Source organism: Choristoneura fumiferana, chromosome 13 (genome assembly GCF_025370935.1).
Source record: "Choristoneura fumiferana chromosome 13, NRCan_CFum_1, whole genome shotgun sequence".
Taxonomy (NCBI): domain Eukaryota; kingdom Metazoa; phylum Arthropoda; class Insecta; order Lepidoptera; family Tortricidae; genus Choristoneura; species Choristoneura fumiferana.
The window spans coordinates 18,548,998-18,565,199 of NC_133484.1; the positions used below are offsets into that span (position 1 = coordinate 18,548,998).

Below are 16,202 nucleotides of genomic sequence, written 5' to 3' on the forward strand. Positions count from 1 at the left end.
TTTGGAAAGTATTAATTTATTAGGGTACCTATTCTGCCAATATAGCACATAGAAACTTCTGCGGTTTACTGAAAAATAACCTATTTTAATACATTGCTTTAATCTAAACTAATTTTTGTTCTTCCATTATTTGGTAAAACATAAGTATTCTACCCTGCCAACAAAAAGGACTAATTCTTCATAGTGAGCTCTTGACATCTTACGTCCTGTATTGTAAGGTAGGAGGGTAGGATTATAATTAAGACGGCATTCTTACTAATCATTGCTACACATATTTCTATACTTATAGTAAATTTGTTTGGAATTCCTTACGAACTTTCATCCCATATTTCAAGTAGGTATGAAAAATGTCGAAATTTGAAAAGAGCCGGAACAAATGTTTTTAGGGTTCCGTACCTCAAAACGAAAAAAATGGAACTCTTATAGGATGACTTTGCTGTCCGTCCGTCCGTCTGTCTGTCAAGACCCTTTATCCCGTAAACGTGCGGAGTATTTATCGAGTGAAATTAAAACCCTAAACTCAAAAAAGTTATGGTACTTTCGGCTGTCCAAGAAACTTGAAATTTTGTATAATGGAAGCTCTTATAGCAAATTTTATTCCCTTTATAGCAAAATAAGTAAGAAAATCTGAAAATCATAATTTTTCATGTCTGACTGTCTATGTTAATAAGCCATGTAAAATGACCCCACATTGCGTACATTTTGCTTATGAGCTTGGCTCTGCTAACACTTGATATTCATAAATACCTATGCACGGAACCCTTGACGCGCGAGTTCGAGTCGATTTTAACCGGTTTTAAGAAGAAAAAGAATTTAAAAAAACGCTCGAACAATTATTTATCTCTTATCACGTGCCAAATACCAAGTTTCATAAAGAAACATCGATTTATCGTCGATAATGAGGACCTTCCATATGAGCTTTCATCCTATTTCATCCCCTCACAGGTCGAATTTTCAAAAAAGCTAAAACACACCGACTTATTTCTTATTAAGTGCCTAAAAGCCAAGTTTCATGGTTTTATTTCCAACAGCGACGAACTTCCACCATATAAACTTTTACCCCTATTTCAACCCCTTAAAGCCTTTTTTCGCGATAAAAGATAGCCTATGTTCTTTCCCATGGTCTATTCTATCTCTGTACCAAATTTCATCCAAATCGTTCAGCGGTTTTTGCGTGAAAGCGTAACAGACAGACAGACAGACAGACAGACAGACAGACAGAGTTACTTTCGCATTTATAATATTAAGTATGGATAATACTATATTTTCAGATTAATAGATAAAAATAAAATAGCAACTTGTGAGTAAATAAAATGATTTTAAATGTAAATAATATGTGTAGTTAGTTATATTTGTAGTATGAGTCGAAATAAAATATGTACCGTCCCAGACGTTAAGTTTTTGGCTTACAGGGTTTAGACATTTTTTAATTCACACAATTGTTATCGTTTCATTTTATATCCAATGTATACTTATATCGATAAAGGAAACATGCGAGTAAACAGTTAGGTAGTAGCCCATTGAAGAATGCTCGAAAAACATTGCAAAGTTGGAATGTAGGCCAAGACTGCATTGAAGACCAGAAGCTATGTTTTTTTTTTCCATTACTCAACGATGCTTAGGTGTGCAGAGCACCCCGCCAGTAGTGGCGGGCTGCCCTTACTACTTGATTCCCAACGGGTTGCGTAATTATTTAGCGTCGTGTACCTACCTACTACTAAGGTTTACAAACTTCGAGCTGTTGCATCCAAAGACACACCTACCTATATTTTGTATAAATATGTACTAAGAAGAAAACAAAAATAAGCACCTGAAGACGTCTAAGACCATCTTCAATTTAACAAAAATAGAAGCTGAAATTTACTATTTACAGTACCTACTGACCTTGTGGCGAAGAACAAAAGTCAAGATAATCCAAGATCCTCTCCGTATTCCCATGATGGAAAGCATGAGTCTACCAATAAACAAAACTGTTCTGCACACATTCAGAATATGTCACTGCAATGTGGAAAATAGCCAGATGACTGCTAAATATTTGAGCAAAACCCTAAGTAACGCAAGTTCAAGTGGGAATCAATCTGATGGATTGACCAGCAAGAAGCCGGGACTTAAATCTTTCCAATCCTGTTAAATATGCATGGGATAAAATCGGGAAGGGTTGTCATGCAGGAACTGGAACCTACCAGACACCGACAAGTATAACATAAAATTCTGAAAATATAATTCAGCATTCTGGACAGCTATATACTTGCGGCTTTTAACTCCTGGGCCGTGGGGACTCGAAGCTCATAAACTTTATAATTTAAAAAAAAAGAAGCTTGTCGTTCTTTCCCGCCCTTGTGACAGCTACTTTTAGTTTTATTTTGTTTTGTAAATTATCTCCGTTCAATTTTGTAAGTTTGATTTTTTAATACGAAATTATCGACTCTTCTTTTCGGTTATCTGCAATGTGTTAATTTTTACCAGAAACTCTTTTTTTCAGTTTTTGTAAACTATTCGTTTTTTGTTGATTTTTTAATACGAAATTATCGACTCTTCTTTTCGGTTATCTGCAATGTGTTAATTTTTACCAGAAACTCTTTTTTTCAGTTTTTGTAAACTATTCGTTTTTATGTATGTTTTTGTACAAGGTTGTCAATTTATTTTTCATTGCTAATTTTGAATAGTTAAACATCCTAAGAGCACTAGATTAAGCATTATTAATTATAATTGACAAAATAGCTGCGTGTATTAATTTGAAACCGATAATAAAAAATTTGTAGCGATGCAGTAGCGATGCTGTCGCGCGTTCGCATAGATACAGTCGCGATGCGGTCGCTGGCTGTGTTCCCTCGCCCACATAACCACGAATTAGTCGCGATGCAAACGCGCTACTGTCGTGCTTCACCCTCCCTCCCTTCACACCGTCACGCGTTTACATCGATACAGTCGCGATGCTGTAGCGCGTTTGTAACGCGTTGGCATCGCTTCTGCAGGGCTACCACGAAACTCGAAACTCGAAGTTCGTGTCGTGCGGTCCCTCTAACACTTATACTATTTAATATGAGAGCGAGAGGAATGGTACGATACGAACTACGAGTTTAGAGTTTCGTAGTAGCCCTGCTGTAGCGCGTTGCCAATGCGACTAACGCGCGTTAGTAGCGATGCTGTCTGTGTAGTAGCTATTACTTATTCTGTGCCCTAAGGCACAGAATAAGTAATAGTAGAAGTAAGCCTAGGTGTAAATAACTTACTTTGTTTAATTTTATGGAAAAAAGACTATAACGCTCGCTTAAATCTACAAAAAACGAATGAAATAGGAACTAAATAATTGCGTGCAAAATTGTTGCCATAATTAATCATATAACATTATGTAAATATGTGCCAATTACGTAGGTATGTTACCTTATTGTACCTAATTGGCATCAATTCATTTTTTTCTACTCTTCGATGTGGATGTTTACCGTTTATAATTATATCCGTTATTTAGATAAGATAAGAAAAATAATAAACAACCATATTATTTAAGCAACTATAAAATCGATATATTCAAGTTGAAAAACTTTGTTGAAAGCAGTTACCATATAAATCAACGAACAACCCTTTATTATTTAAAGTTAAAAGTATAATTCACGATTCGACACCGTTGGCGACTAGACATTTTCAAATAGCCTTTGAACTTATAAAATGTAAAATTCCAGCCGCCGTCGAATAGAAACGTATCTGTCATGTCGATATAACTATAATGTATATAGGGTTTGGCAATAATTTAGTACTTTTTCTCGTATTCTATTGGGGCCCAAGTCACGTAGCGGCGACGTGGGCCCTAGTTCTACAAGTCGGAGCCTCTAATCCATTTTTCGTGTCAGGGGGGCTACTACGAAATTCGAAAATCGAAGTTCGTATCGTACCGTCCCTCTAACTCTCGTATTAATTAATCTTAGCGTAAGCGGGCCGGCAAGATAGGTACGAAGTTCTATTTTAGTATTTCGCAATATGGGGTCAGACTGGGGGACGGCCGAAGATCACTTTTTAACGAAACTTAATAAATATAACCTAACCAACTTAGAAAATAATATTACTTAAACTTGTGAGACAAAAACAATTGATAAAATTACAAAATTAAACAGTTCAACTAAAGATTATAACTATTATAAACCTGGCCCTGTACTACGAAGTGCAAAATTCGAACTTCGTATTTTGCCATCCCGCTGACACTTATATTATTTAATACGAGAGTGAGTGAGACGGTACGATACGAACTCCGATTTTCGAATTTCCCCTGTAGCCCCCCTGGAACGGTCCGACTAGTTTCGATATTTTCGGAAGATTTTTTCATATGTAAGTCGGACCGCTCCTGGCTCATAATCGTGAATTGAAACGTTTAATTTAGTAACTTAGAAAAGTTGAAAACCCCCAACATATGCTATTTCAAAGTTTATATCTCAAAAACGGCTTAGAACCGATTTTATTAAACATAGCTAGAACCACCCTTAAGGAAACTCGCTTTCACGAAAAAAACCGCATTGAAATTGGTCCATCCGTTTAAGAGCTATGATGCCACAGACAGACAGACATTGGCGACAAACTTATAACACCCCCTCCGTCAAAATATACATACATACAAATAAATTAAATAAATTGACAAATTGACAGATCATTCAACCATACTAACATTGCGGTTTAATAATACTCCATTTCAGCATTGTATTGGAAGCTTTGCTGAGAAGAATGCAATCAAATAAACAGAATGAATTATTCTGATCTACGATTGAGGGCGCCCAGACGCGCTGGCGCCGACTGTGAATCGATTAGACTTGCGATACAATAAAATTGCGTAAGATAAGTGTAATTAAATCTGACGGTGTGACAGCTTAACCAGCTTATTCGAACTTAAAAATGTTCAAGGGGAACTCTATCCCTCTTGAATATATGAAAGAAATATAGCAAAAAAAAAGCAATTTTTTGTGAATTTAGTATTTTTCATTAAATATTTCAATATATTTTTGCAAAAATACGGGTTTTATAAAGGTTATTATTATTACTATATTTAGCCTATAACTGTGTCCCACTGCTGGGAGAAGGCCTCTCCTCTTGACTTCCGCATGTCTCTATCCAGTGATATATTTGGCCTCTCAGTTCCGCGTCCAGGTCATCTCGCCATCTCCGCCTCGGCCTGCCTTACCGTCGGTGCCCGTCATGCGGCATTATTTTTATAAACATAAAATGAATTCATTAAAACTGTCTATTTTTCCTACCTTTTTACATTTTTGTTAGTATCGTACCTACAGTTTTATGTGTCGTAATAATATTTAAACATACTCATACAATACATTAAGTATACAAAATTTATACAAACAAAGTAGGAAAAAATCATCAAATGAAAAACATCAAATGGCCCTTATGTGATGAAAAGATTTAAATTGCAGAAATAAAGGATATGACAAAAAATCAAAGCACCAGGATTAAGCTAGTAGTAAATACTTTGTGAGCTTTGAGGTCTTCGATTAACTACTTAGTTACTTAGTTAGTAGTAACTGATGGACTAAATAAGGACAATAATTATGTCTTCCTTGAGAGTCTTAAGGGTAGCATAAAAAATGATATTTTTTTAGAAATTACTACATAGAGAATAAGAGAGATTCACATTTTCGATTCGAAGCGGCTCTGTCTTCATAACTATAATAATTTAAATTACTTAATAATAAGACTTTGAATTTCGACTACTAAAAATTATTCAAAGGATTTCTCAAAATATTCCAAGATCTTGCGCGACGAAAAGGCCTTATCTTTATTTGGCAACAATTTATATAACATTTCTAACTTTGTATATCAACACAAGTTGTGCCCTTGGGACTCATAACCGAAGCTGATAGAATGCTTGAGCGGAATTACGACTTCTTTCCTGCCACAATTTCCACTAAGTAGCTATTCGTTGTGCTACCCAAAAGTTCATCGCGACATTGTTTACGCGACGAAAAACATGTTTCATACTCCCAGTGCTCTTATTTGTAAATCGGATTATCTTTTACTTGTAAGTTTTTCCTTATTTCTCATACGATTACTTCATGGGTGCCTTTATCGATAGTTATACTAAAACATAGCATGGAAATCAGAGTTTTTGCCGGTACGTGGCGTCTGTTTGACCTTAGCAGTTAACACTTTTTTCGTCAAACGTTTATATGCTCTGAAATGCGGCTGTTTGTAGCCGCCTCGCCAGTTGTGGATAGAAGCAGTAGATTTTCTTGTTGAAGCTTTTAAATATTTACGATTACGCTCGTCACGTGGGTTACGTTAAGTTTACGGTTACGGTACCGCGATAATCATATAATTTATAACTAAAATGAAGGCGTTACGGAACATCGTCTTAACTTCTACATTTAAAATACTAATTAACACTTATTATTGTTAAATAATATGGACTTATTATTATTAATAATATGGATAAGTACATTAGTATTTTTTATTTCTGATATTGGATTATTTAAAAAAGGCGCGAGTGAGATTGACCGTTACATTTTACAAGCTTTTATTTAACTTGCCATGTTTGATAATACCTATTAGTTTAAATCTCGCAAGTTCATTTTGACTTCCAGTGGTCTTTTTAACTTGAAATTTGGTATACATGTATATATGTATATGTAAGTTGGATGGCAATACAAGTAAAGTCAGCAAAAAAGTTTGAAGTAAAAATGAAATAAAATAGAAACATATTAACGATAAAACGAAGTACAGTCCCGTATTCTCGTATTAGAAAACATAGATAAGTTATAAGTTTACCATTCGAAAGCACCGTTAGCAAAGCAGTACAAACCGAATAAATTTAATCATAGGTTAATCTATGTTCATTGAATACAGCACATATAGATAATAGATTTACGAAGTATGCTTCATCGTAATCAGTCACTAAGTACGTCACTTATTTTATAAAAAAATATATATATATTTTAAAATTTGTTACTTACTTTTTTAGTATTTTTGATTTCCTGTATCTTTTCTGTAACTGTTCAATTCTTTGTATATATAACAAAGAATTGAACAGTGTTCCTATAATAATTACATCATGTATTTCATGTTTTTTATTTAACTTAATAACATCATTTAAATATTAGGTATTTATATTTTTTTCTCAAGCTTTTGAACTTCTTCCTACTCAAATAAGTACTTATTATCATTTACCTGCAGACTGTACTAGTGACAATGTCATTTCATGAAATAATTCAAAAACGACATATTAAGTATTATGTGCTCTACTTCTAATTTGATAATATTATATCTGGCCGAATGGTTTAAAAATTGATGTGAAAACACGAAACTTGTACCCCGACTCCGCAGACTCCGCAGTTTACGTAAGACTTGCGTAATTTCATCTCACTCCCCGAGGATCACGAATACGTTTCTAAATAGGATGCTCTCTGGATGTTATATAAATAAGAATGTATATATTTTGGTAAGACCGTCTGGCAATCTGTGCCATATTTTCGCGATGAAATGGTACTTTTTATGTTACATTTATTCCCCTTTCAATGCGCTACTGTACGGTTAAATAACAACTACAACTATAGTTTAATAGATAATGATGATTAGTTTGGATTGTCTGGCTGGTTAGATCATTCGTTATTTACCTGTAGCGTAGGTAATTTCCATTCGCGTTTTTCCCCAAATGCCTTTTTTCTCACTATGGCGTCTATGGCTTTTTACGGAAGCAAATTTTCATATTCGTATTTTACCCAATTTTTATCGACACTGAAACAGTGTCGACTAAGCGGAGCTCCTACTTCTGTATGCTTTTCGCCCTTCGGGCCGATGCAAACTTAACCAAAATCTAAGCTTCAGTAAAAAATCTTATAGGAAAAAAACCGGCCAAGAGCGTGTCGGACACGCCCAAAATAGGGTTCCGTAGCCATTACGAAAAAATTAAGTAATATTTTTCTAAGGATTTCGTAATTTACACGGAATCTTCCAAGTTTAGATATATTTAATACCTTAGGCTGCTATTTACTCATAAACTACTAATAATTCTCAAGCAAACTTAGCCGTCATAGTGTTCCTTGAAAGTTTGATATACTTACTACCATTCTGATTTTTTCAAATTTTTCCACCCACCGGTTTAGATTTTAGAGGGGGACGCTCGATTTTAATGAAAATTTGCACTTTAAAGTTGAATATTTCGCAAACAGATCACTGAATCGAAAAATCGTTTTAGCAACCCCCTAATGATTTTAAAAGACCTATCCAACATATCCCACACTATAGGGTTGGATGAGAAAAAAAATCACCCCCACTTACGTCTATGAGAGCTAACCTAAAAAATTTTTTTATTTTAATTTTTTTTGTACCATTTTGTTGGCATAATTTATTTATATATCTGTGCAAAATTACAGCTTTCTAGCATTGATAGTCCCTGAGCAAAGCCGCGGACGGACAGACAGACAGACAGACAGACCTCTTATTCGATCTCAATTCAACGGCACATCGCCGTCACACATCGCCTCCCCAATCGACTGTCGAAAGAAATCGCACTAAAACCCAAATACACCCTATCCTTTAAAACGAATAGCAAATAAAAACAAAAGCCAACGAAGACATATCGGACGAAGCAAAACCCTTTCTTGAGCGGCAGATTTGTTACACGGTGTTGTCTGCTACGTGGATATATAATCTTAGCAAGAATGTGCATCGTGTATAATAAACCAAACCTGACATTTTTGTTTAGGCTTTGTGACTAAATATTCTTTCATATTATTATTATTTTTTATATTTACTCATAATCTTTTATTTAACATCATCACGTGTATATAGAATTTACAAAGATCCTGAAAATTTGCAAACCATCTTTCGCCACTTTCTGGTATCCGAAAAGCTGAAAAATCTGGTGTCAATAATCTGTTAATAATCTGTTAGTGAAATTTTCTCGTGGTCCGGCCAGCATCATTCCCGCAGGACGGAACTCCTCGGCGGTTAATGAAACAAAATTTTACAAAAACCGGCATACATACATACATATTTACTTTTTTGTTGGTGGGCAAGTGGGTCTCCTGATGGTAAGAGATCACCACCGCCCATAGACATCTACAACACCAGGGGTATTGCAGATGCGTTGCCAACCTAGAGGCCTAAAAGATGGGATAGGTACCTCAAGTGCCAGTAATTTCACCGGCTGTCTTACTTTCCACGCCGAAACACAACAGTGCAATGCTAAATAAAGTCACAGTTTAATATTATACATCAATGGTCTGCTGCCGTAGAATCGGCTTGCCTAGCGATTTCGTAAATAAAGGTGGTGTACACTTGTTTTTACGAGTTATGCGACGAATACCCCTGAATCGTGGGTTTATGTAAGTTTTTTGTATTATTCGAAATACATTAGTGACTTAACAAAAACTACTAAATAAAGTTTCGGCCAAAAGTGCAATAGATGAACTGAAATTGATAATCAAAGGCCTCCTCTTCCGGTAGGCCTTCAAACTAACGGTAATCGTTCATCTATTGCTTACTTTCAAGCCTCTACAACAATGTACTATACCTTGACCGAGTTGACAATGTCACATCTAAGTTAAAATAATTATTCTCTGAATAACCCCTTTTCATCATAAGTATCTTAATTATAAAAAGCTTACCATGAAGATCCTCGGAAATTATTGGTCTAGATAATTGAGCTATTTATCACGCTCATCCATCATCTGACTGTGAACTTTCATCTACAGATATATCTTAAAAGAAAGCTGGTTTTCTCGCAAAGGTATATTTCCTAGAAAATAAAATATACCATTAGGGCATATTAGGCAAATCTCATTTGTTGCCCTTGATACCTTTTACTGCCTTTAGCTTAATAAAAGCAAAGAGGCTTCTACTCTTAAATTACCTCGGGCACAATTTTTAGAAGATAAATCTTGTGATTTATTTTGTATTTTTACTTTGGTGTTTTTAAATAATATTCTGAAGATAATGAACAGAGATCAATCTTACTCTTGAAATTTGTTTTGGATACTATGAGATAGGTCCTTCAATTTACCTACCGATAAGTCAATTAATCGAGATGGATCTTTAACTTATTCCATTTTTTTGGCATGGAAAATCAGTCTTAATACATAATATTTAGCTACAATTTCGAATGGTTTCTCATGGCTCGACTTGAATTACGTTATATTAAATTACAGAGGTCAAAGCTCCCACCGGGTGGAAAACTCGGCTCTTTTACATACAAAGCTCCCGTGTTTTCAGGCAATTAGAAATCCAGTTTGTAGACAATGCGGTATCAATTTATCATATTTTGTTAATAAAATGATAGAGTTTCAAATCTATGACATAATAACCTAACTTTATACGAAGTGTTCACATGTAATTTATCAGAAACACGTACCTACAATAAGGATTTTAAATGTTTGTTTCATTTTAATCATCCCCCTGCGGCCCACTTTGTCATATTTTGATGTCATATTTTGTTGTATGCAACAAAATATGACATCGAAATTGATCGAAAATGATACAGATAAAATGACACTGCCAACAATATGTACTAGTATTATCACTTTGAACCCCAGGAGGTTATAATAATATAGCGTTTAATATTAAACAGAAAACTTAAGTTGTTTTTGTGACTGTTAGGTAGGTATATAATATCTTTAAATTCCCAAACAATAAAAGGTTCACCTGCGCACTATTTCTCGTGTACCTCATAAAATAATAGAATAATCTCTTCACTTTTCATGTAGGGAAGGAACTCTAAATTATTATTTTCTACGTATTTTATTTTTCCTCTTGTCGTCGTGGTTAACATAACTATACGCGTGCAAAATTACAGCTTTCTAGCACTAATTTTTTTTAACCTAAGCCACGGACGAACGGACGTGACTTAATATGTTAAATGATTTTTTTTTCAGTACGGTGGTACGGAACCCTTCATGTGCGAATCAGCAGGGCTACTACGAAACTCGAAGTTCGTGTCGTGCGGTCCCTGTCGCTCTCGTATTCGTATTAAATTGTATAAGTGTCAGAGGGACCGCACTACACGAACTTCAAGTTTGGAGTTTCGTAGTAACCCTGCCGGCTCGTAGTCTGACGTTCTTTATCTAGTCGTTACACTAATCGCCTAATTTATCGGTATCCTGAAGCGACACGACAAAATAAATTGTGTTAAGCCCCAAAGCCGTAACGGTCCGGTCCATGCCCTCTAATGAAACGGTCCGTAATTATGTACATGTGTACTGAATAATACCGACTCGATACTCGATTATTCGTCAACACAAGTTCGCTAATTGCTGATGAACAACGTAGGCTGAATTCATTATCACATTAGGTTTGGAAACGAGAGTGGCCTTATTTAAATTATTTCGAGCTGTCGCCTGAGACTTCGTCTGAGTGATTTGTCGCGTGCCTTCGGGACTATGCAACTTTCTAGGATAAAAACTATACAGGATGACTCATTTAGATCTGTCAATATGGAAAAGGCTGAAATTTTAAGACATACGAAGATCTGTTCTTAGGAACCATGTCATCGATTTTAGTAACAAGAATTGCATTCTAACCTTTAAAAAAATCTTGTTCTCAGTACGGGAATCGAAACAGGGAGGTTGAAAAAAAAGCTTACATTATTTATATTTGGATATCGATAGTGTAGGTCATAAGCAATAAATATTACTATGAAACACGATATCTAGAATTAATAAAATGCATTATTGTCATATTCCTTAATAATGTAAGTTTTATTTTTCAAAACGTCCGGGTTCGATTCCCGAGTCGAGTTCAAGTTTTTTTAAATGTATGAATGCAGTTTTTCTTGGTATTAAAATCGATGCCATGTTGGCTAAGAACAGATCTTCGTACGTCTTATAGTTTCAGACTTTCCCTTACCTACTGACCAATCTAAATAAGCCACCCTGTATTCTCGGAGTCCCAAATTATCGCCATTCCGTGAAAGTGCAACAAACAACCCATCAAATAACTTGTAGAATAACACTTTCGCATTTATAATATTAGTAAGGATTTATTGGATTTTAGCAAAACAAAAAATAAAACCGAATTCAGAACCTCCTCCTTTTTGAAGTCGTTATAAACTTAATTAAATTTAAGTAACTTAAGTTACCTAAGACTAATAGCTCAGTTGTCCCAGAATAAAATTAAATTATATAAGCTTAAGGATAAGATCCGCGATATAAAGATCGTTTAAAGATATAACATATGCTCGCTGAGTCGCTTTGTATACGCAATTTTTGTGTAATAGTTGGGTACATTTAGTCATTTATACAACCTAATTGCATCATCGTCTCGACACAAAACAGCCCACAAAATATACTTTTCTTCCAACTATGCTTTAATTTCATCATAACCGCACTAAATACCCAGCACAATGTATGAAAATCCTTTATTGCATTGTTTTAGATTTTTTTTAATTGCACCATAACAAAAGAGGTAACGCAAGTATTTTTGCTATAAATATAGGTGCATAGTGTAAAAAAATCTAGCGTTAGGTTGGTCAACCTGACGGCCTTATGAAATTTGACAGATTGCGTACAAAAAATTGTTGCTACCAATCCTACCAAAAACAGTATTTATATCATCCCAGCCTATATACGTCCCATATCCCGTATAGGCCTCCTCTCAGAACAAGAGGGCTTGGGCCATAGTTCCCACGCGGGCCCAGTGCGGATTGGGAACTTCACACGCACCATTGAATTGCTTCGCAGGTTTGTGCAGGTTTCCTCACGATGTTTTCCTTCACCGCAAAGCTCGTGGTAAGTTTCAAATGTAATTCCGCACATGAATTTCGAAAAACTCAGAGGTGCGAGCCGGGGTTTGAACCCACGACCCTCTGCTATTTATATAGGTAACCGTATATTAGTAAAAAACAAATTGGCGGGAACCTTGCGAATTTTCCGTGGACATTTTTTGAGTGTGAATGTAAACTTACAAAAATGGAATCATCGAGTGCTAGTGACATTTCTTCCCTATAATTTTTTAGCATGAGTTTTTTTTTCAGCTACTATTCCAGTAATAGTTGAAAGAAAAGCAGATTATGCACCTCGCATTAAGTAATTTATATTGCCCTCGTGCTTTTTATAGCCCTCGCTAACGCTCGTGCTCCAAATCGGCACTCGGTGCAATAATAAATAACTTTCTGCTTGGTGCAACAATCTACTAATTTTTTGTACACGATGATTTGTCTTTAATTTCGTCTTTACCTCGAACGTTAATCGAATAGTACGTAATCACCCCGACGCTCTTACGCTTCATTATGTACAAATATGTACTAGACGGAACCACGTCTAGATTGAATCCGTGCCATTCCGCGCCGGCTCTCAATAACGTGTGACATAATGCGTCACAAGCACCCCCACCCTGTCACACGGGGGGTTGACGTGACGCTAGACTTAATACTGGCCTGTGCGAGGCAAAGCTGAGATTCGAGGTGGAGGTGTTCTCGAGTCTTGGATGTTTAATGTGTATGTATTTATACATACACACACATTTACATACAAGTACATGGAAGTATTTCTATAGTGCACGCTTTGCTTAATTTAAGACTGAGTCGAATAATATCGACTGTCTCATGATATTTACATATTTATTTATTACTAACCTTTACTTGCGGCCTCGCATACATACCTTAACCATTTCTTCGCAAAATTCCCATTTGAATTTCCGATTACATTCTAGTCTCCATTAATATTGCATGGGAATGGAAAAAAAATGTAAAGTTAATGGTGGAAGGATTTAATCCCGATCCTGTTAAATATAGCCTACTAGCTTTTGCCGCGACTTCGTCCGTGTGGAATAGTAACTTTGGAAAGTATTAAATTTATTTAGGGTACCTATTCTGCCAATAATAGCAATAGAAACTTCGACGGTTTACTAAAAATAACCTATTTTATAATTGCTTTATATCTAAACTCGAACAGGTCCAATTTTAAAAAAAGCTCAACAAAGACCGACTTATTTCTTATTAAGTGCCTAAATGCCAAGTTTTCATGGTTTTATTTTCGACAGCGACGAACTCCACCATATAATTTTCATCCCCTATTTCAACCCCTTAAACCTCTTTTCGCGATAAAGATAGCCTAGTTCTTTCCGAAGGTCTATTCTATCCTCTGTACCAAATTTCATCCAAATCGGTTCACGGTTTGGCGTGAAAGCGTAACAGACAGACAGACAGACAGACAGACAGACAGACAGAGTTACTTTCGCATTTATAATATTAGTATGGATAAGCACAGAGTAAATAGTGATATAAGTTATTTCAGATAGTTGGATCTGCATACCAGATATTATCGAAATACATCAAGCTGTTTTGGTGTGAAAGAGTAATAAATGCACACTAGCACGCACGTGTGTGTACTGTGCATGCATGTGTGCTCACAAAATTTCGCAATTTTTATAACAGTAGAATAATTTTATTTCCTAAAAATTAATGCTGAAAATGTTACAAACATTTCAATAAATTGCGCGGGCCTGTAGTCTTAGGCCGCGTTTTTACTAATTTAATTGGGTAACCTCTGGACAGAGGGTGACATGGCAAATAGATGTTGCTGCGATAAAATTAGGTTTTAGTAGAAAAATGCTTCGTAATCGTATCATTACAAATGTGAATTACTACTCTATTTATTAACCCAAGATACCAAGGTTTATAGTGACAGTATGAAATGTCTAATGTAAAAATAATGTGACCAGCATAATACGAATAGTGCTGCTCTCTGATTTCGGTTTTCGACATTATTGCATCTTCTAAACGGTGGCATTTTATTAGACTAATTTTACCTCTTTTAGAATGTCTTAAGTGCCCTACGTGTGTTAGTACGTCACAGGTCCGTTAATATCTTAACATTTTATACATATAACATAGGTAGGTACTTACCGAAACTTTTCGGTGATTACCGGTTGTGGCACATCACTATTTATAAGATAAGATAGATAAGTATATAAAACAGGTAACACATGAAATTTCATTTTAGTATCTTGGTTTAGTAAATAGAGTATAGTAATAAATGCGAAGGTTTATGTTGTGAGTGTGTTCTGTGTGCGCTCTGAAATAACACGTAGGCTATTTTTAATCACAATTTCCACGGAAAATTGGTATTTATTTACGAATGCAAAATCGAAAAGCCCCTATCTCTAGAGACATACATTTTTATAAAAGTGATATTTCTTCATACAACTTAAATAATCACTCTAAGATTTTCCGATATTAATACGAGAGTGAGAGAGACGATACGGTGCGAACATCGATTTCATTTTAAAAAAGTTATTTCCATGGAAATTTCTTACAATCCTGGAATTGCTGGCCCTCTTATATATTGCATGTGCAATTTAAGCCAAGCCATACATACAGGATGGGAGCAATACTTTATTAGGAGCAAATCAAATCTATTCTATCTATTACCATTTATTTTTTATGAAAAATGGAAATCTAAATACTTAATTATTTTAACAGTCGTTGAAACCGCACGCGCGCGCGGTCGCGGACCGGGAGACGAGCTGTCATTAGGCCTCCAACAAGATGGAGCGACGACCTGGTTAAGGTCGCGGGATCGCGGTGGACGCGGAAAGCACAAGACTTGTCTGAGTGGAGAGCCTTGGGGGAGGCCTATGTCCAGCGGTGGACGTCTTTCAGCTGACATGATGATGATGATGAGTCGCTGAATTATTATTGTTTTATGAGTACCTACGATAATATATAACTTAAATAACAAAAATAAATAAAAATATAACTCAAACTAACTTATTCTAATCCAAAAAAAAGCATATTAAGCGTAAAATAAATACTATCTAACATCCAAAATTAAAACTATTTATAAACTAAACTATGTTACAAAATAAAAACATCCAAATTTTTTGCCTCAGGCATTGACCCCAAGACACTGTCAGCATTACCTCTCTGAACTGTCATTAGTACCTACGATCTTTTTTTTTTTATTATTTTCTCCTGGTAAAGGCCCGGTATACAAGCATGAGACGAAACCACAACGTTTACAGTTTCAAGGCTTCTTATCGATACCCTCGGATGCTATCGCCGATAATTAACTGACATAAAAAATTCAACACGTAAAAGCCGGGATATTAAACAGATAACATCGTGATACATGGAAATATTACCGACTAGTCCGTACTTGCGGCTTCACTCGTGTAAACCATTAAATTGAACAATGAAAATCCAGAGATTCCCATGGCAATTCCCAATAATTAAGTACAAGTGATAGTGATACACCATGTTTGTTTGTTTGTTTGTA

General features: G+C 35.4%; 1 protein-coding gene across 1 annotated transcript in view; it reads right to left on the minus strand.

Annotated features, from left to right (window-relative positions):
- Positions 1-1,423, minus strand: part of LOC141434534 (uncharacterized) — a 17,493-nt gene extending 16,070 nt beyond the window's left edge. Inside the window, exon 1 of the mRNA XM_074096955.1 lies at positions 1,411-1,423. Coding sequence (XP_073953056.1) covers positions 1,411-1,423 — 13 coding nt within the window. The remainder of the gene's footprint in view (positions 1-1,410) is intronic.
- Between the last annotated feature and the right edge of the window lie 14,779 nt (positions 1,424-16,202).